This window comes from Ceratotherium simum, chromosome X, assembly GCF_057802395.1.
Source record: "Ceratotherium simum simum isolate JZ-2026a chromosome X, ASM5780239v1, whole genome shotgun sequence".
Lineage (NCBI taxonomy): Eukaryota > Metazoa > Chordata > Mammalia > Perissodactyla > Rhinocerotidae > Ceratotherium > Ceratotherium simum.
Window position 1 is genome coordinate 72889163 of NC_141940.1, and position 27203 is coordinate 72916365.

At 49.9% G+C, this 27203-nt stretch overlaps 1 protein-coding gene and 1 pseudogene across 1 annotated transcript; both read left to right on the plus strand.

The window, feature by feature from the left end:
• The first annotated feature begins 3340 nt into the window (after positions 1-3340).
• On the plus strand, positions 3341-7257 carry LOC147911890 (uncharacterized protein CXorf49 homolog; annotated as a pseudogene).
• Positions 7258-22857: 15600 nt separating this feature from the next.
• LOC101396935 (uncharacterized protein CXorf49 homolog) lies at positions 22858-26777 on the plus strand. The gene is made up of 6 exons (XM_087427492.1): positions 22858-24204; positions 24778-24934; positions 25482-25558; positions 25814-25859; positions 26462-26503; positions 26610-26777. Exons 1-6 carry the CDS (start codon positions 22942-22944, stop codon positions 26612-26614), a joined length of 1590 nt encoding a protein of 529 aa, XP_087283618.1. The 5' UTR covers positions 22858-22941; the 3' UTR covers positions 26615-26777.
• The last annotated feature ends 426 nt before the right edge of the window (positions 26778-27203 follow it).

Below are 27203 nucleotides of genomic sequence, written 5' to 3' on the forward strand. Positions count from 1 at the left end.
ACAAGATGATTCTAAAATTTATATAGAAAGGCAAAGTAACTAGAATCACTAAAACAATTTTTAAAAGAACATAATTGGAGGAATCACACTACATGCTTTTAAAACATACTATAAAGCTACAATAATTAAGACAATGTGATATTAGTGAAGACGTAGACATATAAATCAGTAGAACAGAAGAGAGATTCCAGAAATAGTACTGCCAACTGATTTTTGACATATGTGAAAAAGAAATACCTTGGATAAGGCATAGTCTTTTCAAAAATGGCACTGCAACATTTAGGTATCCATATGCAAAAATAATAATAATAATTTGAACTTATAACTCACACCTGATATAAAACTTAAGTCAAAATATGTCATATATCTAAATGTAAAATATAAAGCTATATTACGTTTAGAAGAAAACGTAGGAGAAAGTCTTCATGACCTGGAAATAGATGAAGAAGCTTTAGACAACACCAAAAGCATGAACTATAAGAAATCATAAGGAAAAAAAGTGTTAAATTGATTTCATCAAAATTAAAAACTTTTATTCTGAGAAAGACCCTGTTCAGAGAATAAAAAGACAAATATATATTGTAAGGAAATATTTGTAAATTACACATCCAAATAAGATGCAGAATATACAGAATATACAAAAAATCTCAAAACACAAAAATAAGAAAATGAACAGCTCAATGGAAAAATGGGCAAAGAACTTAAACAGACGCTTCACCAAAGAGGATCTAAGGATGGCAAATACGCACATGAAAAGATGTTCAACATCATCAGCCATTAGGAAAAGGCAAATTAAAACCACAATGTGGAGCTGGCCCCGTGGCTTAGTGGTTAAGTGCGCACGCTCTGATACTGGTGGCCTGGGTTCGGAGCCCGGGTGCACACCGACACACCGCTACTCTGGCCATGCTGAGGCCACGTCCCACATACAGCAACTAGAAGGATGTGCAACTATGACATACAACTATCTACTAGGGCTTCGGGGGGAAAAAAAGGAGGAGGATTGGCAATAGATGTTAGCTCAGAGCCGGTCTTCCTCAGCAAAAAAGAGGACGATTACCACAGATGTTAGCTCAGGGCTGATCTTCCTCACACACATACAAACACAAAAACCACAATGAGATACCACTACACACCAATTAGAATAGCTGAAAGAAAACACTGACAATACCAAGTGCTACTGAAAATCTGAAGGAAATGGTGCACTCATACACTGATAGAGGGAATGCAGAATGGTACAGTCACTCTGGAAAACAGTTTGCCAATTTCTTATAAAGGTGAACATACAATTACCATAAGACCCAACAATCCAATTCCTGGGTGCTTGCTCTAGATAAATGAAAACTTATGTTTAAAAAAATACATGAATGCAAGAATGTTCATAGCAATCCTATTTATAATCACTAAAAACTGAAAGCAATCAAGATGCCCTTCAATAGATAAATGAATAAACAAGCTCTGCTACATCCATGCATTAGAACATTACTTAGAAATAAAAATGAAGGTACAATTGATATATACACAACTTGGATGAATCACAAATGCATTATGCTAAATGAAAGAAGCCAGTCTTAAAAAGTTACATACTGTATGAGTACGTTTGTATAATATTCTGGAAAAGGTAAAACTATAGGGAAGGGAAAGAGATCACTGGTTCTCAGAGGTTCAGATGGGGGAGGTAGTTTGACTACAAAGGGGCAGAATGAGGGAGATTTGGGGGGTAATGAAATTGTTTTGTATCCTGACTGTGGTGATGGTTACATGAATTTATCCGTGTGTTAGAATTCATGGTACTGAAAAGCAAAAAAAGATCATTTTACTACAATAATTTCAAATATATTAAAAAAACTTTTAATAGGTCACATATAAAAGACTTGGAAACATAATAGCATTCAAAATAATGCCAGATTTCTCAAAAGTGACATTGAAAGGTAAAAAACAGTGGATCAATGCCTTTAAAATCCTTAGTGAAAATTTCCAGCCTGAAATTATATATCAAGTTATCGATTAAGTCTTAGATAAAGACAAACTGCTCATGCAAAGTTTCAAAAGAAATCATCTCCCATATACCTCTTCTCAGAAAGTTCCTGGAAGATGTGTCTCATCAAAAACATTGTAGTAAACTGAAGAAAGTGTGTTCCATAAAAAGAAGATCCCACTTACAGTCTTGGAAAAGGAATGTTCTAGATCAATGCAGCACCCTTAAGCAACCAATAAGGTTGGAGCAGGATCTCAGAAAGCAATCTCCAAGAACAAAGGAATGAACATATTTGAAGATTTGGAAAATACTGCTGATAAGCCTATGACAAAAATGTAACCTCCTTTAGAGCAGGAACTTTGTCTTGTTGACTGATATAGTCCCAGGTCTTAGAACAGTACCTAGCACGTGGTGAACATTCAATAAAGGTTTGTTTTTTGAAACTATAAACAAATGGCAGAATTCCCAGCAGTGGTCAAAAGCAGGGGTTTGCTCATGACGTCTTCCACCCTTGGAATGGTGAAGCTCTTGGATAGTTGCAAACTGGGCGGGTGAAAAAAGATTTGTGTATTTATTTCACATCTCTAGGACCAGTGATGGTGAGTGTCTTTTGGGGTGAGCACTATCCATTGGGATTCCCCCTTGTTTGAACTGACTCGGAGTGGAGAAGGGGCTGAGGGACGGGGACAAACCCCAGCCTGCCCATCAAACCAGCTTGCCAATAGAGTCCCCAGAGCACACAACACAGCCCCATTTGATCACGGATCGTAATCTAGCAGGTGCGACAGAGACCGTGCAGCCTTAAATACGACATTTGCTCTCTTTACGGAAACAGTATGCCGGCCCCTGATGGTTGACGGCGGGCCGCCTGTGCCCATTTTCCTATGGGGTCCTAAGTCTCGTTGTGGAATAGAGGCTGGCAAACCCCTTCTGCGCTAGGTGTTTCACCAGGGTACTGAAGTTTCTCCTCACAATCCCCAATCCACCCGCCAGCACCCGAAGACAGGTAGTTGCACTGCCCCCCTCTGCACCCGGGAAACGGGGGCTCAGACCTGCGGCTGCAGTTGGAAGGTAGGTTGTGGCGCGGGGAGGCGGATACTGGGAAGAGGTGGGACGAGAGCCCCGACAGCCAGACTCAGGCACGGGACGGGCTTCCAACTGGGGGTCCAGCGACCGGCTTAGGAGGAAACCAGACGCCCTGCACCCGATTGGTTGGGGCCTCGAGGGGCGGGCCCACAAGGGGCGCGCTGGTTGGCGGGGGGCGGACCAATGAGAAGGGCGCGGCGCAGGCGTCGCCGTCGCGCTGAAGGCGCGCGGCAAGCCGCGTTGTTTGAGGCGATCTCGTGCGGCGCCTCTGGGGAGGGACGGCGTCCTCCGAAGGCCTCGCCGCTGCTGAGGCGCGCCGCCCGCCCGTCCCGCCGCGACCAGGGCGATCGTGTCCCCCTGATGCGACCCGGGGCTGCCCAGACTCACGACATGAGCTCCCCCGACGAGGTGTCTGTTTCGGGGGCGGGTTTCAGCCGGAGGGAGGAGCGGGCGGCGTCCGCCCGGCCGAGCCCCCCGCCCCGCGGGCACCCGGTCTAGGCCGTGATTTGGGGGCGCCGCGGAGGGCTGAGGGCGAGGGCGGGTTCCCAGACCCCGAGGGCTTGGAGTCCGAGCAGCAGGTGATGGAAGCGGGAGGGCCGGTGCTCTGGGGCCGCCAAGGCCGCCGTAGTTCCCTGGCCGATGACAAGGGGGACGCTGTGGACTCCGCGTCCCGCCTGGCTCACCAGCCCGCGGGGAACGCGTGGTGCAGCAGCTGGCCGAGTGGGCTGTCCGGAGCGTCTGGAGAAACCCGTCCCCGGAGAGCGGCGCGGGCCTCGAGGCAGGTGCCAGCGGCCGAGGCGCGCCTGCCCTTAGCTGTGTGCAGTCGCAGCCGGCTCCTGCCGCCCCTCTCCATCTCGGTGGGCCAGAGGGAGGCCGGGCCTGGGGGAACCCTAAAAGGGGCAGCAGGAGCAGGATGATGGGCACTGCGGGTCGCCTGCGGCCCTCCGCGGAAGGCCCGCTCAGGCTGCCTTCTGACTCCAAGTCATCAGACGAGTTCAGTGAGACACAGCTGATGAGGCTGACCCTTTACCCCAAAGAAGGAGGCCAAGCCAAGCCCAGCAGCCCAGAGGATCCCGGGACACACCCAGACACTGCAGTTTCCATGCCAGGGAGAATTTCCCCCATGTGCCAGGCCCTTTCCCGTCCTCCAATGCCCGAGCATTCACCTTGGCTGTGCAAAGGCAGGCTGTTGGAGAGCTGGACTTCTCTTCCTCCAAGAAAATGCAAAGTGTGGTCTGGGGCAAGGTGGGGAGCAGGCCCAGCTACCCGGAAGCTGGTGCTGCTGGAGGCGGCGTGGCCTGGGCCACTCCTCCGAGGAAGGCAACCCAAGAGAAGGAATCCCTAGGGGATGCCTCACAAGTTGCCCAGGGGAGAATCTTTCCTGCCTGGGGGCAGAGAGTCTCGGCAGCTCGCCTGGATCCAGCCACATTCCTCCAATCTGTGGTGTTCCGCTGCTTGGGAGGTCCAAGAAGTATTCCTTGGTCTGCAAGGGAACCAAGCAGTCCAAGCACACCGGCACTGGGAAGAAATCAGTGGCCAGGAGGACAAGGGAGTCCGAGCTGGTGGTGGCGGCGGGAGAAGATAATGACCCAAACAGAGACCCAGCCCCACAGGGACAAGTGAGTAGGCCCTCTCCTCCTCTTTCCCTGCCTCTCCCCACCGCCGCCACACACTTCTTTACCAGTGCTCCCTCTGTCGATCCCACGGGGCTGCTCACTGGGGTCCTCGGTCATTAGGATGCCAGATGGGGGTCATTCTAGGCGGGGCACACCTTAAGCTAGCACTTAGTGTGTGCCGGGCACCATTCTTCACCCTTGGCACATTTCCTGCCCCCTCCTCCAGAGAGGGGCTGGGATGGAAGGGAGGACTGGTAGCTGATTGGGATCGGGGCACTCCTTAAAATTTGGGCCGCAAAGCTTCAGCGTTCAGACGCGTGGGCTTCGCGATTCCTACTGCCAAGCTGTTCCCCAAGCCTTCTCTGCAGGGGTCCTGCACTTTCTCAGTGCTCCACTCCTCTCCCTGGCTCACCTCTGCCTCCTGGCCTGGGGCTGACTGAGGGAGAAAGTGCTGAGGAGATCAGCCTCTGAATTCCCTTCCCTTTTCCCTGGCCCACCCCAGCCTGTAAACACACAAGGGCACACACACACACAGACGCATCCCCGGTCCAGATCAGTGAGAAATGGTTGCTTTAGCTCCCAGCACACAGGCCAGGGCCATGTTGTCCGTGCAAGCACCGTGGAGAAGGCAGCCGTGGCGACCTCAACAACGGAGCCTGCCAAGTTCGGGGAAAGTCACAGCCCTTGGCCCTGAGCCAGGGAGATGTCATGCCCAGAGGGCCCGCAGCCTCCGGTGAGTCTCGTGGGTGTGACAGGAGTAGGGGAGAGGGGCAAGGATGGAAACCTCTGGCTCTGTCTGTCCTGGGGATCTGTGTCTGCTGGGCACGCAGCCTTGCTCCCAGGCCTCCCTGCCTACCCAGGCAGCTTCTCCCACGGGAAACAGGGTAGGACGGGGCTGGCCTTAAGCCACATCACTCGGCATGGGGTTTGCGTGGCAGGGGCGATTCCTTAGCACTGCCCCAAACTGCAACTGCGGACACAGAGTCTCAGCAGGACAGAGCCTTTTCTGTTGAGTTCCCTTCAGCCACAGGCTCATCCCGGGGCCAGGCTGTGGCTGTGGCTGTGGCTGAGGGAGAGTCCAACCCAGAGCCACAGTCCTGGGGTCCCCAGTGGTGTGGGGGCTGCCCCTGGGGAATAGAACAGGGGAGGCTGGGTCCAAGAGAAACTTAGAAGTGCAAGGCAGAGCAGGGGCAAGTTGATGCCACCAGAGGGTGGTGCTGCCTCACTTTCCACTTCCCTGGGAGCCTTGGACGCTGGATTTCCTGTTCTTTCCCTCTCAGGTGACCAGGAGCCACTTCACCATCCTCCAAGACCCAAAAGGCAGCAGCAACCACCTGGAGCTCAGGGCTGTCCGCGGGTATTGTTTCTCTGGCTCCGAGAAATGCAGGCCCAAAGTAGATGGTGGGGTCCTTGTCGATGGTAACTGACATATGTGTCCTCCATCCCCCTCCCATCACCCAAGGGAGGGCTGGCACCTCCTTTCCACTGAGGAGCCCCTGACAGTTTAGCCACTGGGCTTTGGGAGGTACGGGTCGGGGGAGTGGGCCGGTGGAGGAGCGAGGAAGCCAGAAGATACTAATAATTTCTCTTTGTCTGGTGTCTACTGGCCTAGTGTCTCATGCTACAGAGAGAAGTAGACGACCTGAAAGAGCAACTTGGTATGAGGAACCTCTGATTGATACTGGAGCCAGGGCAGAGGCCCTGGGACCAACTGCAGTGTCTTAGTGCAGAACCCAGGGCCTTGGGGTGGGGGTGGGCTACAGGGACAGGTGGGCTCACAGGGACCAACGTTCCTGTGGGGAGGAGAACCCAGCAGGCCTAGCCCTGGACCCTGCTGTCAGGTACACCGGGTGCGTGTGCGAATAGGAAAGAATTGTCTGAACTGCATGCACACTCTGTCAATGAGAACGAGTCCTGGAGATCTCCTTCTCTTAGGAAGCCCAGAGATCCCTCCTTGATTGTCCCTTTAACTGCTGCTTGGTGTGGCTTGTGAGCTGCTTGTTAGGTTGTTTGTTTGACAACTTCTGAATGGTCCCGATATGCCCCAAAGCTTGAGACCCACTGGCATATTTCCTTCCTGTTGAGAACACATTTCCACGTGTAATTCAGGTGGTGGGTGAGGGAGTCAGGCCCGGGTCTCTTTTGATAGGGGCTGGAGGGGGCTTCAGGTTGCAGGGCTAGGCGGTTCCCCACAGTGACATGGGCATGGGCTTCTAGATCACCATGTGTGGAGGTCCTGCTCATGCCTCTCTCTGTTTCAGCCGCCATGCAGTCCCTGGTTGACAAGTTCCAGAGCCTTTCAAGTGAGTGTTACACACCCCATAGCCCTTCCCACAGTCGTGGCTGTTCAGGAGGGCTGTGGGCGGGACCTGGCTTGAGGCTCTTCCCTGGCCCTGCTCTGTTTCACAGGTTGAGCCAGCATCTTCCTACAAGAGAAGTAGCTGGTACCTTTGGAGCCTGGGAGCTGTGGCCAAGCTGGTTCCCTCCTGTTGTACCTCAGCCAGGGCTTCCTCTCCCCTTTCTTTGCCCCCTCCCCAGCCCAGTTCACGGCAGTTTCAAATTAAAGTACCTCTCATCTTCCATGGTCTGTCCTCTCTTGGGTGGGTGGGAGGGCAGAGGGGAGGGGCGGAGTGGGCTGGGGAACTGAGTATTTCAGAGTCTTTTCCAGAAGAGGACCTCTGGCATTCTGTGGTGGGCCTTCTCCCTGTGGGGAGTCTGGGCCAGCCTCTGATAGGAACCCTGCAGTCAGGCCACCAGAGGGCCTGGGGTCTGGGGTCTGGGGTCTGGGGTCTGGGTGCTGTGTGAGCGCTGCCCGGCCACATTGGCGCTTCCTCCTTTCCCCTGCAGGTTCTCCTGGAGTTCTCTGAAACCCCTCCTCTTTTGGGGTCTCAATGTTCCCATTCCTCACTGCTCTTCCCCTCCCGCTCAGCAGGATTCCATGACCCCTTGCAGAGCTCCATTCCCTCTTCCCTTCCCTCACTGGGATCACGGTCATGCTTCTCCCGACCACCGTGTTTTGCTGTCTGGGCACCCTGATATCTCCCGTGGCTTTCTGCCTGTCAGTTTCCTCCCTTGCAGCTGTACCTCAACGGATGCTAAAGAGCACATTTGAGCTCATCTTCCCCCTTCCCAGGCCCAGTCCTCCCTCTGGTGGTCCCTACCTCCCTCTGGTGCCACCCTGCACACTGACAACTGACCCTGGAGCCTGCGCTTCATCCTACTCTCTACTTTAGCCCTCACCTTTGACACTCGCTTACCAGTCCTGCCAGTTCTCCCTCCTTGGTTTCAGTAGAGGGGTGGAGGCAGAAGTCAGCCCCGTGGGTTGGTGGGTTGTGGACCGAGAGGGAAGGTACAGGGGACACGGAAGAAAACCGCAGGTTACTCTCTGGGCCACTGTCTGGGCAATGAGTCTGTTGTGGGGCCAACCTGGAGGAAACTGCCCGCCAGCTGCTAGATGTGGATGGCCTAGCCATGGGAGCTTTCACGTCCTTCCTGTCCTAGCCAGCTCACCGGATCTCCTCCAGCCTGTACGTTTCCATAGCCTGGATTGGAAAGTGGCCCGGCAGTTTCTACAGGAAGTGTGGTTGGTAGGTCTCAATGTTCTTGCACGCTCCCCTTCAAATACTGTTGGACCACCTGCATGACACACATTTTGCTGGAAATGGTGTTTCTGGGTCCCAGCTCAGTCTCCCAGACTGCCTCTATAGGTTACACAAGATGTAGTCTGATCTCTAGGTTGCATTCCCCCTCCCCTAAGGTCGGGGATCACTTCCTTCCCTCAGCCCGGACCCAGGGCTGTGCCGGCATGAGACTCAGAGGGACAGATTCTGGGTGGCGTGTTGGTGGGTTCTGCCAGAGACCTTTCCTGAGAGACTGAGCTTTTAATACACAAAATGAGACTGTGGTCGATAGAACATTCAACATTGGCCTGTGTGTGTGTGTGTGTGTGTGTCTGTGTGTGAATAAAATTAATCGTGGATAATCTCCCTTGAGCGAGAAAGATGTGATTCATGAGTAAGGGGAGTTGAGACTGTGGTCAAGAACCTGTAAGGGATCAAATGAGCAAAAGTCTGCGTGGGATCTGCTTTTTCCAAGGGGTGTTCCTAAAACATTCCTGTAACATGGGAGAGGATTGACATGGAAGTTACCAAACTCCACGACAGTGTGTCCAGAGGCTTACAATGTTGGAGTCTCTGGAAGAGGGTCTGGATCCTACTCTGCGATCCCACGATGTCTGACAAATCCTGTGCCCGCCGATGGAATGAGAAGGGGAAGGATGGGGGCTCAGAGTAGTGGGTACATGCCACATCTTAGAAGCAGAGAGCTGACGGAGGAGACTGCCCCAAGGTGAGCTAACCGGGACAGAGCAGGATAGGCACAGGGACGATGAGTAGAAAAGAGTAACTGCCCCTGGAAAACCGGGGGAACCTGGTTCCACCATGAAGGCCCCATATTCTCACCCTGTCTCCTCCCGCCCCCCGGGGGTGAACTCACGGTGACAGACCATCAAGCAGAGGATGGGACAACCCCAGACCTCTGGGCCTGAAAGGAACATTCCTGGGGCTTAATCTTTCCACTTCAAAGCCCTCAATTGAGAAGGTGGCCTTGACTGAGGCTTAGGCTCTGGCTTTGGCCCTCACCGAAAGGTGATTTCTTGGCGAGGCAACACAGCACGATGCTGTCTGAATGAATAAGTTTGGCAGAGACTTTCCAGCTGGGATTTCTGGCCATGAGACCTGCAGGCATGTGGTGCTTTGGGGGCAGTCCAGCACAAGCACTGCCCGGGGAGGCACGGGGCCACGGTGGCCACGGTGAGGAAGGGGAGAAGAGCGTGGAAGGGGACGTGGGAGCGCGTGAACACAACCCTTGGTGACTAGTATTGCCAAGCCTCCCTTCCCTGCTCTGAGCGCACAATCTCTCTCTGCCATATTCAGTCCAACTACGGCACAATCATATTGCTGTAAATATGTACGTCACAGACCGTGGCTTGGTGCCTGCCAGTTCCAGGGGAAGTAAGTGGCAGATACTGAGGCATAGAGTAACCAAATACCTCTGGGTCCAGGGAAAAGAGGAGATCGGACCTTTCCCCTAATCCAGTGCTCGCATTTGGCCTTTCCCCTCAAGCCTCCTCGCCAGCCAGGGAGGCAGTGGCAGCTGTCTCGAGAGCCCTAGACCCCTTCCTGCCTCGTTCTCCTACCTGTTCAACTCCTGGGCAGATGCTTCCTGTCTACCACCACCAGTACCACCAGCAGTGCCATCACCACAACCCGCCAGCCACTCCCTCCAGATATTTGGGGTGGGTTGACTCACTCAAGGGAGGTAGGAGGAGGTGAGCACTGGAGCTGGAGCTGGCTGTGGTGAGCAGAGTAGTGGTCCCTAAGGATGCTCTCACTCTAATTCCTGGAATCAGCTAATATGTTACTTTGCATGGCAACGGGTTGTGAGGTTGCAGATGCGATAACAGTTGCTACTCAGCTGACTTGAGGTGGGGAGATTTTTCTGGATTACCCATTCAGGCTCTAGATGGTCACATGTGACCTTAAATGTAGAAGAGGGAGGCAGAAGTGTGGATCAGAGTGATGTGATATGAGAAGGACTTGATCCACTCTGACCGGCTGGGAAGACCGATGAAGGTGACCATGAGCTAAGGAATGCAGGCATCTTCTAGAACTGGAGGGACAAGGAAATGGAATCTCCCTAGAGCCTCCAGAATGGAACATTGGTCTGATGACCCTTTGATTTTAGACCAGGGATCCCTGTGTCTGACTTCTATTCTCCGGGAGTGTAAGGTAATAAACTTGTGTTCTTTTTCAGCCACTCAATTTGTAGTCATTTGTCATGCAATAGGCATGCAAATAGGCATTTGGCTGCAATAGGCAAGTAAAACAGTGGTAGAGAATGAAGTCTCAATTGCTGCACATCTCAGAGATTTGCTGATGTGTGAGCCTGGTCTTGATGCAGCTGTGTTGGTGGGGCCCTGAGCAAAATTCCACGTGTGCAGCACACCAGGGGCCTCAAGTTTTTGTTTACAAATATGAACTTGAACTCTGCAGGCAGAATAGATTGTCCTCTCTCAGACTCCAGGGAGGGCAGAAGGTGCATGAGTGAGCAAGTCAGTCAGTGAGGATCAGCAAGGGGGGCCATCCCTAGCTGTGTCAGAGGCCCAGCTTACTGCACAGGGGGTTATGTGATGACAGTCGTACTATGAGAGACTCGTGGTGAGTAAAAACCATGCATTCTAGTCTTTGCTGTCAGTAAGTCCTTGGTGAACTTGGACGACCTCATGCACGTCTATCCTCAATCTCTACACCAGGAACTCCTCCTTTCTTCATCCATATTTTCTCATTATCCATTTCCTTTAATGATTCACCAAGATGATACAACAACTATAAATATATATGCACCTAACATCAGAACACTGAAATATATGAACTCAACATTGACGGGAGAAATAGACAACAATACAATAATAATAGGAGATCTCAATATCCCACTTTCAATAATGGATAGAACAATGAAAATGAAGATGAATAAGGAAACAGAGGAGTTGAACAACAATATAGGTCAATTGGACGTAACCAACATATACAGAACACTCCACCCAAAAACGCTCTTCTCAACTACACACGGAATATAATCCAGGATGGATCACATGGTAGACTGAGAAACACAGATAAACAACACAATGATACCAGGAAAACAATAAAGGAACAAACTGAGAAGTTCAAGAAAGAGATACAAAACCTAAAGAACCATACAGAAATTTTGGAGATGAACAATACAATGACTTAACTGAGGAATTCAATAGAGAGCTTTAAGAGCAGACTTCACCAGACTGAAGAAGGAATCAGTAAGCTCAATCAGAGCTGCAAAAAGAACAAAGAATGGGAGGAGATGAAGAAAGCTTATGAGATTTATAGGACTCCATCAAGAGAAATTGTATGTATCATTGGATGGTAGAAAACACATTTAAGGAAATAGCTGCTGAGAACTTCCCCAAAATGGGGAGAGATTTGGATATCCAAGTTGGTGAACCTAATAGATAACCCCAAAATTTCAATTCAAAACCATCTTCTCCGAGATACATTATAATAATCTATCTGTCTAAAATCAAAGACCAAGTGAGAATTTTAAAAGAAGCAAGAGAAAAAAACAATCTCTCACACAAGGGAACCCCTATAATGCTATCAGTGGATTTCTCATCAGAGATTTTGAAGGCCAGAAGTGAGTGGGATGATATATTCAAAGTGATGAAAGAAGGAAACTGCCAACCAAGAATACTTTACCCAGCAAAGTTATTCTTTAGACATGAAGGCGAGGTAAAGACTTTCTCTAATAAACAAAAGCTGAGGGAATTCATCACCACTAAACGTGCCTTACAAAAACTGCTGCAAGGAGTTCTTCAAGCTGAAACAAAAGGATGCTCATTAGTATCATGAAACAAATGAAAATACACAACACAATGGTAAAGGAAAGCATATACTCAGATTCAGAATAACCTAATAGTGTAATATGGTGATGTAACTACTTAACTCTAGTATAAAGGGTAAAGGTCAAAAGTATTAAAATTTGCTGTAGTTTCAACAATTTGTTAACGGATACACAATTTAAAAATATGTAAATGGTGACATCAAAACGTAAAAGGGAGGAGTAAAGGATGCAGCTTTTACATGTGATTTAAGTTAAATTTTTATCAGTGTAAAGTAGGCTGTTATATATATAAGACCTTTCATGTAAGCCTCACGGTAACCACAAAGGGAAAACATATAGTAGATTCACAAAAGATGAAGAGAAGCGAATCAAAGCACACCACTATGGAAAATCATCAATTCACAAAAGAAAGCAGCAAGAGAGGAAGAATGGAACTAGGGAACTACAAAACAGCCAGAAAACAATTAATAAGATGGCATTAGTGAATTTTTACCTAGTAATAATTACTCTAAATGTAAATGGATTTAATTCTCCAATGAAACAGCATAGCGTGGATGGACGGATAAAAAACAAGACCCAACTATGTGCTGCCTACAAGACACTCACTTCAGCTTTAAGATCACAGAAGCGGCTCAAAGTGAAGATATGGCAAAAGGCATTCAGTGGAAGTGGAAAACAAAAGAGAGCAAGGCTAGCTATACTTATATCAGAAAAAATAGACTTTAAGATAAAACCATAACAAGAGACAAAGTGGACATTATCTAATGATAAGGGGATCAATTCATCAAGATGAGATAACAATAGGAAATATATATGGTCACAATATCAGAGCATCTAAATATATGAAGGAAACACTATCACACCTGAAGGAAGAAATACACAATACAATAACAGGAGGGGACTTCAGTACTTCGCTTTCAACAGTGGATAGATCATTCGGACAGAAGACCTACAAGGAAATGGACTTGAACCCTACTCTAGACCAAATGAACCTAAGAGACATATACACCACATTGCATCTAACAGCAGCAGAGTACACCTTCTTCTCAAGTGAACATGGAACATCCTCCAAGATAGATCATATGATAGGTCACAAAGCAATCTTAGCAGATTTAGGAAGCTTGAAATCATACCAGGTATCTTTTCCTGCAACAATGGTAGGAAATTAGAAATCAACCACAGCAGCAAAACTAAAAACTTCAGAAATTTGTGGCTATTAAACAACACACTCCTGAATGATTAATGGGTCAAAGAAGAAATAAAAAGGTATATTAAAAAAAATCTTGAAAGAAATAAAAATGGAACCATAACATCCCAAAACCTATGGGATGCTGCAAAAGCAGTTCTAAGGGGGAGATTTATAGTGATAAATACCTACATTAAGCAACAAGAAATATCTCAAATAAGCAACCTAACTTTACACCTCAAGGAACAAGAAAATGAACAAACTAAGCCCAAAGTTAGCAGACCGAAGGAAATAACAAAGATCAGAGCAGAAGAAAATGAAACAGAGACCAGAAAAACAAGAGAAAAGATCAACAAAACTAAGGTGGTTTTTTTGAAATGGAAAACAAAATTGACAAACCTTTAGCTAGACTAACTCAGAAAAAAAGAGAAAGGACTCAAATAAAGAAAATCAGAAATGAAAGAGGAGACATCACGACTTACACCAAAGAAATACAGAGGATCCTGAGAGACCACTATAGACAATTATATGCCATCAAATTGGATAATCTAGAAAGGGACAAGTTCCTAGAAACATACAACTTACCAGAGTGAATCATGAAGAAATAGAAAACATGAACAACAGACAAATAAGAACTAAGAAGATTGAATCAGTAAAACAAACAAAACCTTCTAACAAAGAAAAGCCCAAGACCAGATGGGTTTACTGGTGAATTCTACCAAATATTTAAAGAATTCAGTCCAATCCTTAGAAAGATAGAAAGGGAGGCAGGGGCGGGTGGAGAAAGGGGGGGGGGGGAAGAAGACAAAGACGAAGAAAAAGTAGGGACAAAAGAAAAAACGCTCCTTGTCTTTGCACATCGGCTCTGTGCTGAGGCACTTTTTCAATGCTTAGCCAGGTCATTTCAAACTCCACCTTAACCTTCACATCATGCTTTTACTGAGTCTATAGATGATCCAGAGGTGAAAGCTTAGGGTCTTCTCAGGACTTTTTAAGGCATGCATTCTGCCCTGGACATGCACACGGCTTTCTTAATTCCCCAGTAAACATGAATGATTTGGAATGCTGTAGTTTCCCTCTGTCCCCAGCTTTTTGTCCCAGACTTTCAGCACTCAATCAAATGCCTCAACCCTAGTCTGTTGGCCCAGGTGGCCGTGGATTGTTTGCCTCACAATATGTACAAGAATATCTACCTGCTCTTCTGCCCTGAGCTAGGTCTGAATAAGATGCATCAGTCCCAGGGCCGGCCCGGTGGCCCAGTGGTTAAATTCATGCATTCCGCATCGGCGACCTGGGGTTCACCAGTTCGGATCCTGAGCACAGACCTACCGGCCGCTCATCAAGCAATTCTGAGGCGGAGTCCCACATAGAAGGACTAGAAGGACCTACAGCCAAGATATACAACTACGTACTGGGGCTTTGGGGAGAAAAAAGAAAAAGAGGAAGATTGGCAACAGATGTGAGCTCAAGACCAATTTTCCTCAAAAAAAGAAAAGAAAAAAAAACTGATGCATCAGTCCTTTAGGTAGCCCCCAGACAGACTAGAAGAAACAGAATTCCTTGAGAATAAGTCAGCTCTGCTTTTTTTGGAACCAAGGACTAGAGCTCTGCACTGGGAACGTGGGCTGCAGTCTTCAAGATAACCATTGAGCGGCACAGGGCAAGGACAAGTAGAAATGCCACAAAGATTTCCTACCACTTTTAACTTGCCTTTTTCTTGTTTCAGCATATGCTTAGCTGCTGTAAACTTTGACTGTTTTCCAGAATTCAGACAAAGTCGATTCTCATAGTTTTTGCTTGATTTTTTGGTGTTTCTGTAAAGGGACTGGCCCTTGGAGGTACCTACTTCACCACTTTTGCCGACGTCACTCGTGCCAATTGATTTCTTACAAAGGCGCAAAATAATTTCAATGTAGAAAGCATAGTCTTTTCACAAATGCCATTGCAACATTTGGGTATCCGTATGCCAAAAAGAAACAAAAAAAGAGCCTGAACCTTAGTATTGCACTTTATACAAAACTAAACTCACAATAGATCATGGATATGGATGTAAAACATATAAATGCAAAATTTTAAGAAGAAAACGTAAGGGAAAATCATCATGACTGGAGGTTCGGGGAAGAATTCTTAGAAATAACAGAAAAAGGCTGATTCACAAGGAACTCTAAGAAAAAACTGTTAGATTCGATTTCATCAAAATCATAAAATTTTGCTCTGAGAAGGACTCTGTTAAGAGAATGAAAAGACAGGGGCCGGCCCGGTGGCGCAAGCGGTTAAGTGCGCGCGCTCCGCTGCGGCGGCCCGGGGTTCGCTGGTTCGGATCCCGGGCGCGCACCGACGCACTGCTTGGCAAGCCATGCTGTGGCGGCGTCCCATATAAAGTGGAGGAAGATGGGCACAGATGTTAGCCCAGGGCCGTCTCCCTCAGCAAAAAAAGAGGAGGATTGGCGGATGTTAGCACAGGGCTGATCTCCTCACAAAAAAAAAAAAAAAAAAAAAAAGAGAATGAAAAGACAGATATAGAATGAGAGTAAATATTTGTAAATAACAACCAAAAAGAATATACAAAGAACAGGAAAACTTCACTATAAGAAAATAAACTACTCATTTTAAAAATAGGCAAAGGACACATATAGACACTTCACCAAAGAAGGTATAAGGGTGACAAATAAGCACATGAAAAGATGTTCAACATCATTACCCATTAGGAAAATATGAACTGAAACCATCGGAAGATACCACTGTAATCCTGCGTGAATGACTAAAATAAAAAATACTGACAATGCCAAGTACTGGTGAGTTTGCGAAGGAGCTGGAATTCCCATATACTGACGGAGGGAATGCAAAATGGGTACAGCCACTCTGGAAAACAGTTTTCCAATTTCTTGTAAAGGTGAACATACAATTCCCATAAGACCCAGAAATCCCATTCCTTGGAACTTGCCCTTGATAAACGAAGACTTATGTTTACAAAAAACCCTCTGCATGAATGTTCATAGCAATCTTATTCATAAATCACTAAAAACTGAAAGCAACCAAGGTGTCCTTCAATAGGTAAATGAATAAACAAACTCTGGTACATCCATACATTAGAACTATTCACTTAGAAATATAAATGAAGGTACAATTGATATATGCACAACTTGGATGAATCACAAATGCATTATGCTAAATGAAAGAAGCCAGTCTTAAAAAGTTACATACTGTATGATTATGTTTGTATAACATTGTGGAAAAGGTAAAACTATAGGGAAGGGAAAGAGATCACTGGTTCTCAGAGGTTCGGATGGGGAGGTAGTTTGACTACAAAAGGGGCAGAATCAGGGAGATCTGGGGGTGGATGAAACTGGTTTAAATCCTGCGTGTGGTGATGGTTACACGAATTTATCTGTGTGTTAAAATTCATGGTACTGGAAACGGAAAGCGATTATTTTACTATAATAATTTCAAAAGGTTATATTAGAAAAACATTTAGTGGAGTCACGTATAAAGGATTGGGCAACATAATAGCGTTGAAAATAATGCCAGACTTCTCAAAAGGGACATTGAAAAGGGAAAAAAAAAAAGTGGATCAATGCCTTTAAAATCCTTAGTGACAGTTTCCAGCCTCAAATTATATATCAAGCTATCAGTTCAGCATGAGAAAGACAAACTTTGCTCATGCAAAGTCTCAAAAGAAATCATCTCCCGTATACCTCTTCTCAGAAAGTTCCTGGAAGATGTGTCCCATCAAAAACATTGTAGTAAACTGAAAAAAAGTGAGTTCCAGGAAACAGAAGATCCCACTTACGGCCTTGGCAAAGGAATGTTCTAGATCAATGCAGCACCCTTACCAACCAATAAAAGTTGGAGCACGGTCTGGGAAAGCAATCTCCAAGAACAAAGGAATGACCATATTTGAAGATTTGGAAAATACTGCTGATAAGCCTATGACAGAAATGTAAGCTCCTTTAGAGCAGGAACTTGATCTGTCTTGCTCACTGATATAGTCCCAGGTCTCAGAACAGTACCTAGCACATGGTGAGCTTTCAATGAAGGTTTCTTATATGCAATAAAAAAGAGGAAGAGCGAATGGGAGGAGAGGAATTTGATACGGTGAGTACACACAACAGTTTTACAGGAGTTTTTCTTTAAAGCTGAGCGGGGAAGTGTAAGGTAGCTCAAAGGGAATGTGGGATCAGAAGAGAGTTTCTTAAGTTAGGAGAAATGATGTGACTGTATGCTGATACTAATGATCCCAAATAGAGGAAAACATTTATGAGGAAGGAGGGAAGTTTTCTTCTGATTGCCCTGTGTCCTCGGGGAAATAGGGAGCAAGGTCATCAGGTGAGAGTGAAGATGGTCCATGATGAGCAAGTACCCCCAAATCCTCAATGTCTCTAGATGTTCCCCTCATCTTCTTGCTTACCCAAAAGCTGGCTGTTCCCTAAGATCATTGCTTTCCTTGAAGCCTTCTTAAGTGATACTGTTGTCTCTCACACACCTCTACCGGCATAAGGCTAAATCCTTTGCATAATTTAGATCCTTTTAGAATTACTAAGACTAGGTTCATGGCCTTCAATATGTTTTATCCAGAAAAACGATTGATGAGGGCTTGAAAAGAATGTGAACAGTATTCCACTGCTGTGGAATGAAGTGTTTTACAGACGTCAGTTTGCTCGAGTTAATAGAGACTGTTGTTCAAGTCTTCTATATCCTTGTTAACTTTCCATTCAGTTTTCTATCGTCTATTGAGAGTGGAGTACTAAAGCCTCCAGAGACTATTGTCGAATTTTCTATTTCTCCCACCAGTTTTGTCAAGTTCTGTTGTATATATTTTGAAGCTCTGTTGTTGTGTGCATATGGGGTTAAAATTGGTATGTCTCCTGGATCAGGGTTCCTTTTGTCATTATAAGATGTCCAATTTTGTCTCTAATAACTCTTTCTGTCTTAAAAGTTTACTTTGCCTTATATTTTTATGGCCACTACAGCACTCTTTTGGTTGCTTAATTCGTAGTATATCCTTATTCTGTGCTTTTACTCTCAGTGGATTTAAGTCCTTAACTCTAAAGTGTATCGCCTGTGGAGAGCATAGAGTTGATTCCTGTTCTTATATCAGGTTGATAATCTCTACCTTTTGGGTGGAGTGTTTAATGCATTCATAATATAGACAGATTTACATCTGTTATTTTCTATGAGTTTTATACATGTCACATGTCCTTTTGTTCCTCGATTTCACCATGACGACCATCTTTTGTGTTAAATAGATATGTTCTAATATACCATTTGATTCTTTTGTTCCAGGGCCCCACCCCCTGAGGCCTCAGAGCTTGCAGGGTGGCCCATCCTCATCTAGCAAGAGCTAGCACCTACTCTGTGCTGGTAGAGGCTACAGAGTCTACTCCCCCACAAAGCCACTGGTGCCCCTCCCAGGGAAAACCCTACCTCCTCTCCATGACCTCTCTGGGGATACACTGAGCCTGATAAGGGAGAAAAGAAATTATACACCAAGGGAGTTGCAAGAAATCGCCAGCCTGTACTGGCAGGAGCAGGGGAATATCCATGGGATTGGATTTTGAGAGTGCTGGACTAAGGGGACTGAGATATAAGACTGGATAAACAAGTTTTACTGAACGGAGGCACTTTCTCACGTCATGGGATTTAAGACACTGGCAAGGACTCCAGGAGATGGAGGAAATTCCCTGCCAGAGTGGCCCTTAGAAGCTTTAAGAAAGCGATGGCCCACCAGGAGAGCCACGGAAATGCCTGCCTTGGACTGGCAGATGGTAGAGGAAGGAACAACAAGGTTGAGCGATGCAGGCATGCTGGAATGGATGGAGAATGTGAGGCCAGTTGCATCGCCTCATGGTTATGTTCCACAGGAGGACCGAGAGGACACACCATTCACCAAAGCTATCAGGAGTGTTCTGGTGAGAGGTGCCGCAGGATCACTAAGAAGTTTGGTGGTTGCTCTCCTCTGCAGGCTGATGCGGATGATGGAAGGAAAGTGGTCCCGGCCTAGGCTCATTACCATCCATGGGAATGATGGAATTCCAACACAATAGAGGGCAGAGGGCAGCTCTTAACCAAGAGATACCAGGAGACCACATCTCCAGTGACAACCAGCAAGGGCAGAGGGGCAGTCAAGAGTACTTGACTGGTAAGGAGCTGAGAAGATGGTTCAGACAGCATGGCTTCCTAGGGGCAACTACAGCCAGAAAAAGGCAAGAACGCAAGAGAAAGAAGGCGGTCGTCCCAGAAAAAAAGTCACTCTCCCTTGTTCAGTTCCAGGAACTGAGGAATTTTGAGACCAGCCCCACTGTCTGAAGAGGTGGATGAGTCCTGAGGAGGAAGGATCCGAGAAAAATGCGGTGAGTATATGTACTGTTATGATGCTGCTGCCCTTCCCTAACGAGAATGACCGCCATTTCTCAGGGTAAAGAGGAATACCCAGACATTTGTAGGACTGTTGGACACAGGTCTGAGCTGACATTGATCCTGGGAGGCCCAAGGTGTCACAATGGGCCTTGTGGAAGAGTGGGGTTTGTGAAGACCTGGTAATAAAAAGGACTTTGGGATAGAGATCAGTTCACAGTGAGCTGACTGCGTTCATGGACCAATACAGTGGTCATTTCTCCAGTCTGTAAGTTGACAATTGTAAGTGATACACTTGGCAGTTGGAGCAATAACCCCACATTGGGTCACTGGTCTGTGGGGTAAGAGCTATCGTGGTGGGGAAGGCCAAGTGGAACCTCTAAAGCCCTCTGGGGTGTAAAAAGTTGAAGACACTAAGTGAAAACCAATATCAGCTCCTGGGGAGCAAGTGGGGGGATGTTAAGCAGAGATTAGTGACACCATTGGAGACCTAAGGATTCAGGGGAAGGGGAGGTAGGAGAGCTGCAGGGATGAAGAGACTGGAGATGGTGTGAATAAGTTCTAGGATTCTCTCTGTGGGAGAGACATGAAGAGAGAGAGGGACGGAGGGAGGGAAGGAATGGAAATGGTGAGAGGGAAGCTAGAGTGTTTCACTGGATCCATCAGTCATGTTCCCTCGGATGGTGGTGGCTACAGGAGATCTTGCTATACCTTCATTATCCATTTCAGCGATTTTGAAGTAGCACACCATGTCTCTAAAAGTCACTGGGAGAGGTGGGAGAGGGCATTATCCACACACAGGCAGGGATTGTGGGGTGCACCCTTGAGGAGGCTGATGGCAGATTTAGAGTGCGCCCAATCTCTCGTGCTCTGTAACCTTCTCCAGCATGGTAGGGTTCTCAGGTGCAGACCCAGAGAAATCAGGCCTGTGAGTTCCCGCAGGCAAAAGGTGTCCAGACACCCCAGGCCTTTCTTGGAGATCAGCCAGAGTAGGATGCAGGACAGACAGGCGACGGGAATACAGAGGAGTATGAATGGGAAAGAGAGGAAGGAAGGGAGGGAAGGAATGGAGGGCTGTTGGAGTAAGGATTGGGTGGCAAACAAGGGAAATTCTAACCCTGGAGGGAGAAACCAAGGGAGGGTCCGCTCCCCAGATATCAGGACTGCTCAGCCCAGGGAAGCTGGCAACCGGCAGTTTCAGGAAAATGTGAGAGACAACTGCTGCCCCCCCCCCCCACAACCGCCAAGGAGACTGGTAGGCCTTGGATGTAACTCCTTCCACACTGTTCAAACACACTGGTGCAACACCTATATGTATTCTCAAACATCGTATAGGATTGGTTTGTTGGTGTTGTCGTTTTGTGTTTGTTTTTTTAAAATCTCACCTTGTTTTTCTTTTTTTTTTTCCTCTCTTTGGAGGGAAAGAACTGCCCTGAGCTAACAACTGTTGCCAAACTTCTTTCTTTCATTTATATTTTTTCCTCCCCAAAGCCCCAGGACATGGTTGTATATGCTAATTGTAGGTCGTTCTAATTCTTCTATGTGAGCTGCTGCCACAGCATGGCAACTGAGACAGGCGGTGTGGTGCTGCAACTGGGATGTGAACCTGGGCCTCCCAGCCAGTGAGCACCGAAGTTTAACCACTAGGTGATCTGGGCTTGCTTGTTGTTGTTGTTGTTCTAATTTGTGAATGTGTACCCAACTCCACTGATCTGCAACTTGCTGAATGCAGTCACAAGGATGCTTTTGAAATCTGTGAACGTGCCTCATGCCTTCCTTCCGACTGCCGAGTTTTAATCTCCTGGGTGCACAGGCCAAGTTGCTTCATCCGCTTCCTTACTGATGGGAATTGAGAGTGTTCCCAGTTTTCCCCATCACCAACATCCTTGTGCCCGTGTCCTTGGACGCTACAGGTAGCAACGAGTCTCAAGAAGATGTGCCCGGCAGGGCAATTGTTGGTTCATAGAGGGAATGGGCATTTTTCTCAGTTTTAAGCTTTTCTGCTCAAAGCAAGGACTCTCGAGCCAGACTGCCTGGTTTCAATCCTGCCACTGATCCCGACAAGCCAAATGACTTCGGGCCAGTGGGTGAACCTCTCAGCGCCTGTTTCCTCTCCTGTAAGAGGGCAGTAATAGTGGGTACGTCAATCCGAAGATTGTCAGGAGAATACGTGACTATATATCTACAGGGGTTAGAAGAGTGCCAGGCAGAGTAGCTGAGCTCTAAGTTGGTTTTCATAGATTCTGCCAAATGAACCTCCCCAAAGGCTCTTCTGCCCCGCTGCCACTGCCGCTGCCCCTTCTCCCCCACTCCCTAGAGGTGAAAAGCAGGGGTTTTGTCATGACCTCTCCCAACCTTGGAATGGTGAAGCTCTTGGATAGTTGCAAACCTGTGGGGTGAAAATTGATTTGTGGTTTTATTTCATATCTCCAGGACAAGTGATGGTGAGCATCTTTTGGGGCGGGCACTGGACACTGGGATTCCCTATGTTTGAACAGACTAGGAGTGGGGGAGGGCCCAAGGGACAGGGGAAAACCCCGTCCTGCCCATCAAACCAGCTTGCCAATAGAGTCCCCAGAGCACACAACACAGCCCCATTTGATCACGGATCGTAATCTAGCAGGTGCGACAGAGACCGTGCAGCCTTAAATACGACATTTGCTCTCTTTACGGAAACAGTATGCCGGCCCCTGATGGTTGACGGCGGGCCGCCTGTGCCCATTTTCCTATGGGGTCCTAAGTCTCGTTGTGGAATAGAGGCTGGCAAACCCCTTCTGCGCTAGGTGTTTCACCAGGGTACTGAAGTTTCTCCTCACAATCCCCAATCCACCCGCCAGCACCCGAAGACAGGTAGTTGCACTGCCCCCCTCTGCACCCGGGAAACGGGGGCTCAGACCTGCGGCTGCAATTGGAAGGTAGGTTGTGGCGCGGGGAGGCGGATACTGGGAAGAGGTGGGACGAGAGCCCCGACAGCCAGACTCAGGCACGGGACGGGCTTCCAACTGGGGGTCCAGCGACCGGCTTAGGAGGAAACCAGACGCCCTGCACCCGATTGGTTGGGGCCTCGAGGGGCGGGCCCACAAGGGGCGCGCTGGTTGGCGGGGGGCGGACCAATGAGAAGGGCGCGGCGCAGGCGTCGCCGTCGCGCTGAAGGCGCGCGGCAAGCCGCGTTGTTTGAGGCGATCTCGTGCGGCGCCTCTGGGGAGGGACGGCGTCCTCCGAAGGCCTCGCCGCTGCTGAGGCGCGCCGCCCGCCCGTCCCGCCGCGACCAGGGCGATCGTGTCCCCCTGATGCGACCCGGGGCTGCCCAGACTCACGACATGAGCTCCCCCGACGAGGTGTCTGTTTCGGGGGGGGGTTTCAGCCCGGAGGGAGGGGAGCGGGCCGGCGCCCGCCCAGCCGAGCCCCGCGCCCCGCGGGCACCCGGTCTAGGCCGTGATTTGGGGGCGCCGCGGAGGGCTGAGGGCGAGGGCGGGTTCCCAGACCCCGAGGGCTTGGAGTCCGAGCAGCAGGTGATGGAAGCGGGAGGGCCGGTGCTCTGGGGCCGCCAAGGCCGCCGTAGTTCCCTGGCCGATGACAAGGGGGACGCTGTGGACTCCGCGTCCCGCCTGGCTCACCAGTCCGCGGTGAACGTGGTGCAGCAGCTGGCCGAGTGGGCTGTCCGGAGCGTCTGGAGAAACCCGTCCCCGGAGAGCGGCGCGGGCCTCGAGGCAGGTGCCAGCGGCCGAGGCGCGCCTGCCCTTAGCTGTGTGCAGTCGCAGCCGGCTCCTGCCGCCCCTCTCCATCTCGGTGGGCCAGAGGGAGGCCGGGCCTGGGGGAACCCTAAAAGGGGCAGCAGGAGCAGGATGATGGGCACTGCGGGTCGCCTGCGGCCCTCCGCGGAAGGCCCGCTCAGGCTGCCTTCTGACTCCAAGTCATCAGACGAGTTCAGTGAGACACAGCTGATGAGGCTGACCCTTTACCCCAAAGAAGGAGGCCAAGCCAAGCCCAGCAGCCCAGAGGATCCCGGGGACACACCCAGACACTGCAGTTTCCATGCCAGGGAGAATTTCCCCCATGTGCCAGGCCCTTTCCCGTCCTCCAATGCCCGAGCATTCACCTTGGCTGTGCAAAGGCAGGCTGTTGGAGAGCTGGACTTCTCTTCCTCCAAGAAAATGCAAAGTGTGGTCTGGGGCAAGGTGGGGAGCAGGCCCAGCTACCCGGAAGCTGGTGCTGCTGGAGGCGGCGTGGCCTGGGCCACTCCTCCGAGGAAGGCAACCCAAGAGAAGGAATCCCTAGGGGATGCCTCACAAGTTGCCCAGGGGAGAATCTTTCCTGCCTGGGGGCAGAGAGTCTCGGCAGCTCGCCTGGATCCAGCCACATTCCCTCCAATCTGTGGTGTTCCGCTGCTTGGGAGGTCCAAGAAGTATTCCTTGGCCCGTGCGGGAACCAAGCAGTCCAAGCACACCGGCACTGGGAAGAAATCAGTGGCCAGGAGGACAAGGGAGTCCGAGCTGGTGGTGGCGGCGGGAGAAGATAATGACCCAAACAGAGACCCAGCCCCACAGGGACAAGTGAGTAGGCCCTCTCCTCCTCTTTCCCTGCCTCTCCCCACCGCCGCCACACACTTCTTTACCAGTGCTCCCTCTGTCGATCCCACGGGGCTGCTCACTGGGGTCCTCGGTCATTAGGATGCCAGATGGGGGTCATTCTAGGCGGGGCACACCTTAAGCTAGCACTTAGTGTGTGCCGGGCACCATTCTTCACCCTTGGCACATTTCCTGCCCCCTCCTCCAGAGAGGGGCTGGGATGGAAGGGAGGACTGGTAGCTGATTGGGATCGGGGCACTCCTTAAAATTTGGGCCACAAAGCTTCAGCGTTCAGACGCGTGGGCTTCGCGATTCCTACTGCCAAGCTGTTCCCCAAGCCTTCTCTGCAGGGGTCCTGCACTTTCTCAGTGCTCCACTCCTCTCCCTGGCTCACCTCTGCCTCCTGGCCTGGGGCTGACTGAGGGAGAAAGTGCTGAGGAGATCAGCCTCTGAATTCCCTTCCCTTTTCCCTGGCCCACCCCAGCCTGTAAACACACAAGGGCACACACACACACAGACGCATCCCCGGTCCAGATCAGTGAGAAATGGTTGCTTTAGCTCCCAGCACACAGGCCAGGGCCATGTTGTCCGTGCAAGCACCGTGGAGAAGGCAGCCGTGGCGACCTCAACAACGGAGCCTGCCAAGTTCGGGGAAAGTCACAGCCCTTGGCCCTGAGCCAGGGAGATGTCATGCCCAGAGGGCCCGCAGCCTCCGGTGAGTCTCGTGGGTGTGACAGGAGTAGGGGAGAGGGGCAAGGATGGAAACCTCTGGCTCTGTCTGTCCTGGGGATCTGTGTCTGCTGGGCACGCAGCCTTGCTCCCAGGCCTCCCTGCCTACCCAGGCAGCTTCTCCCACGGGAAACAGGGTAGGACGGGGCTGGCCTTAAGCCACATCACTCGGCATGGGGTTTGCGTGGCAGGGGCGATTCCTTAGCACTGCCCCAAACTGCAACTGCGGACACAGAGTCTCAGCAGGACAGAGCCTTTTCTGTTGAGTTCCCTTCAGCCACAGGCTCATCCCGGGGCCAGGCTGTGGCTGTGGCTGTGGCTGAGGGAGAGTCCAACCCAGAGCCACAGTCCTGGGGTCCACAGTGGTGTGGGGGCTGCCCCTGGGGAATAGAACAGGGGAGGCTGGGTCCAAGAGAAACTTAGAAGTGCAAGGCAGAGCAGGGGCAAGTTGATGCCACCAGAGGGTGGTGCTGCCTCACTTTCCACTTCCCTGGGAGCCTTGGACGCTGGATTTCCTGTTCTTTCCCTCTCAGGTGACCAGGAGCCACTTCACCATCCTCCAAGACCCAAAAGGCAGCAGCAACCACCTGGAGCTCAGGGCTGTCGTCGGGTATTGTTTCTCTGGCTCCGAGAAATGCAGGCCCAAAGTAGATGGTGGGGTCCTTGTCGATGGTAACTGACATATGTGTCCTCCATCCCCCTCCCATCACCCAAGGGAGGGCTGGCACCTCCTTTCCACTGAGGAGCCCCTGACAGTTTAGCCACTGGGCTTTGGGAGGTGCGGGTCGGGGGAGTGGGCCGGTGGAGGAGCGAGGAAGCCAGAAGATACTAATAATTTCTCTTTGTCTGGTGTCTACTGGCCTAGTGTCTCGTGCTACAGAGAGAAGTAGACGACCTGAAAGAGCAACTTGGTATGAGGAACCTCTGATTGATACTGGAGCCAGGGCAGAGGCCCTGGGACCAACTGCAGTGTCTTAGTGCAGAACCCAGGGCCTTGGGGTGGGGTGGGCTACAGGGACAGGTGGGCTCACAGGGACCAACGTTCCTGTGGGGAGGAGAACCCAGCAGGCCTAGCCCTGGACCCTGCTGTCAGGTACACCGGTGCGTGTGCGAATAGGGAAAGAATTGTCTGAACTGCATGCACACTCTGTCAATGAGAACGAGTCCTGGAGATCTCCTTCTCTTAGGAAGCCCAGAGATCCCTCCTTGATTGTCCCTTTAACTGCTGCTTGGTGTGGCTTGTGAGCTGCTTGTTAGGTTGTTTGTTTGACAACTTCTGAATGGTCCCGATATGCCCCAAAGCTTGAGACCCACTGGCATATTTCCTTCCTGTTGAGAACACATTTCCACGTGTAATTCAGGTGGTGGGTGAGGGAGTCAGGCCCGGGTCTCTTTTGATAGGGGCTGGAGGGGGCTTCAGGTTGCAGGGCTAGGCGGTTCCCCACAGTGACATGGGCATGGGCTTCTAGATCACCATGTGTGGAGGTCCTGCTCATGCCTCTCTCTGTTTCAGCCGCCATGCAGTCCCTGGTTGACAAGTTCCAGAGCCTTTCAAGTGAGTGTTACACACCCCATAGCCCTTCCCACAGTCGTGGCTGTTCAGGAGGGCTGTGGGCGGGACCTGGCTTGAGGCTCTTCCCTGGCCCTGCTCTGTTTCACAGGTTGAGCCAGCATCTTCCTACAAGAGAAGTAGCTGGTACCTTTGGAGCCTGGGAGCTGTGGCCAAGCTGGTTCCCTCCTGTTGTACCTCAGCCAGGGCTTCCTCTCCCCTTTCTTTGCCCCCTCCCCAGCCCAGTTCACGGCAGTTTCAAATTAAAGTACCTCTCATCTTCCATGGTCTGTCCTCTCTTGGGTGGGTGGGAGGGCAGAGGGGAGGGGCGGAGTGGGCTGGGGAACTGAGTATTTCAGAGTCTTTTCCAGAAGAGGACCTCTGGCATTCTGTGGTGGGCCTTCTCCCTGTGGGGAGTCTGGGCCAGCCTCTGATAGGAACCCTGCAGTCAGGCCACCAGAGGGCCTGGGGTCTGGGGTCTGGGGTCTGGGGTCTGGGTGCTGTGTGAGCGCTGCCCGGCCACATTGGCGCTTCCTCCCTTTCCCTGCAGGTTCTCCTGGAGTTCTCTGAAACCCCTCCTCTTTTGGGGTCTCAATGTTCCCATTCCTCACTGCTCTTCCCCCTCCCGCTCAGCAGGATTCCATGACCCCCTTGCAGAGCTCCATTCCCTCTTCCCTTCCCTCACTGGGATCACGGTCATGCTTCT

Excerpts from the sequence above, each read along its gene's own strand:
- LOC101396935 (XM_087427492.1), top strand. The coding sequence starts at position 22,942 with ATGCGACCCGGGGCTGCCCAGACTCACGACATGAGCTCCCCCGACGAG. Across the intron at positions 24,205-24,777 it reads ACCCAGCCCCACAGGGACAA|CTCCCAGCACACAGGCCAGG; the intron begins GTGAGTAGGCCC and ends TGGTTGCTTTAG. Across the intron at positions 25,559-25,813 it reads GAGCTCAGGGCTGTCGTCGG|TGTCTCGTGCTACAGAGAGA; the intron begins GTATTGTTTCTC and ends CTACTGGCCTAG.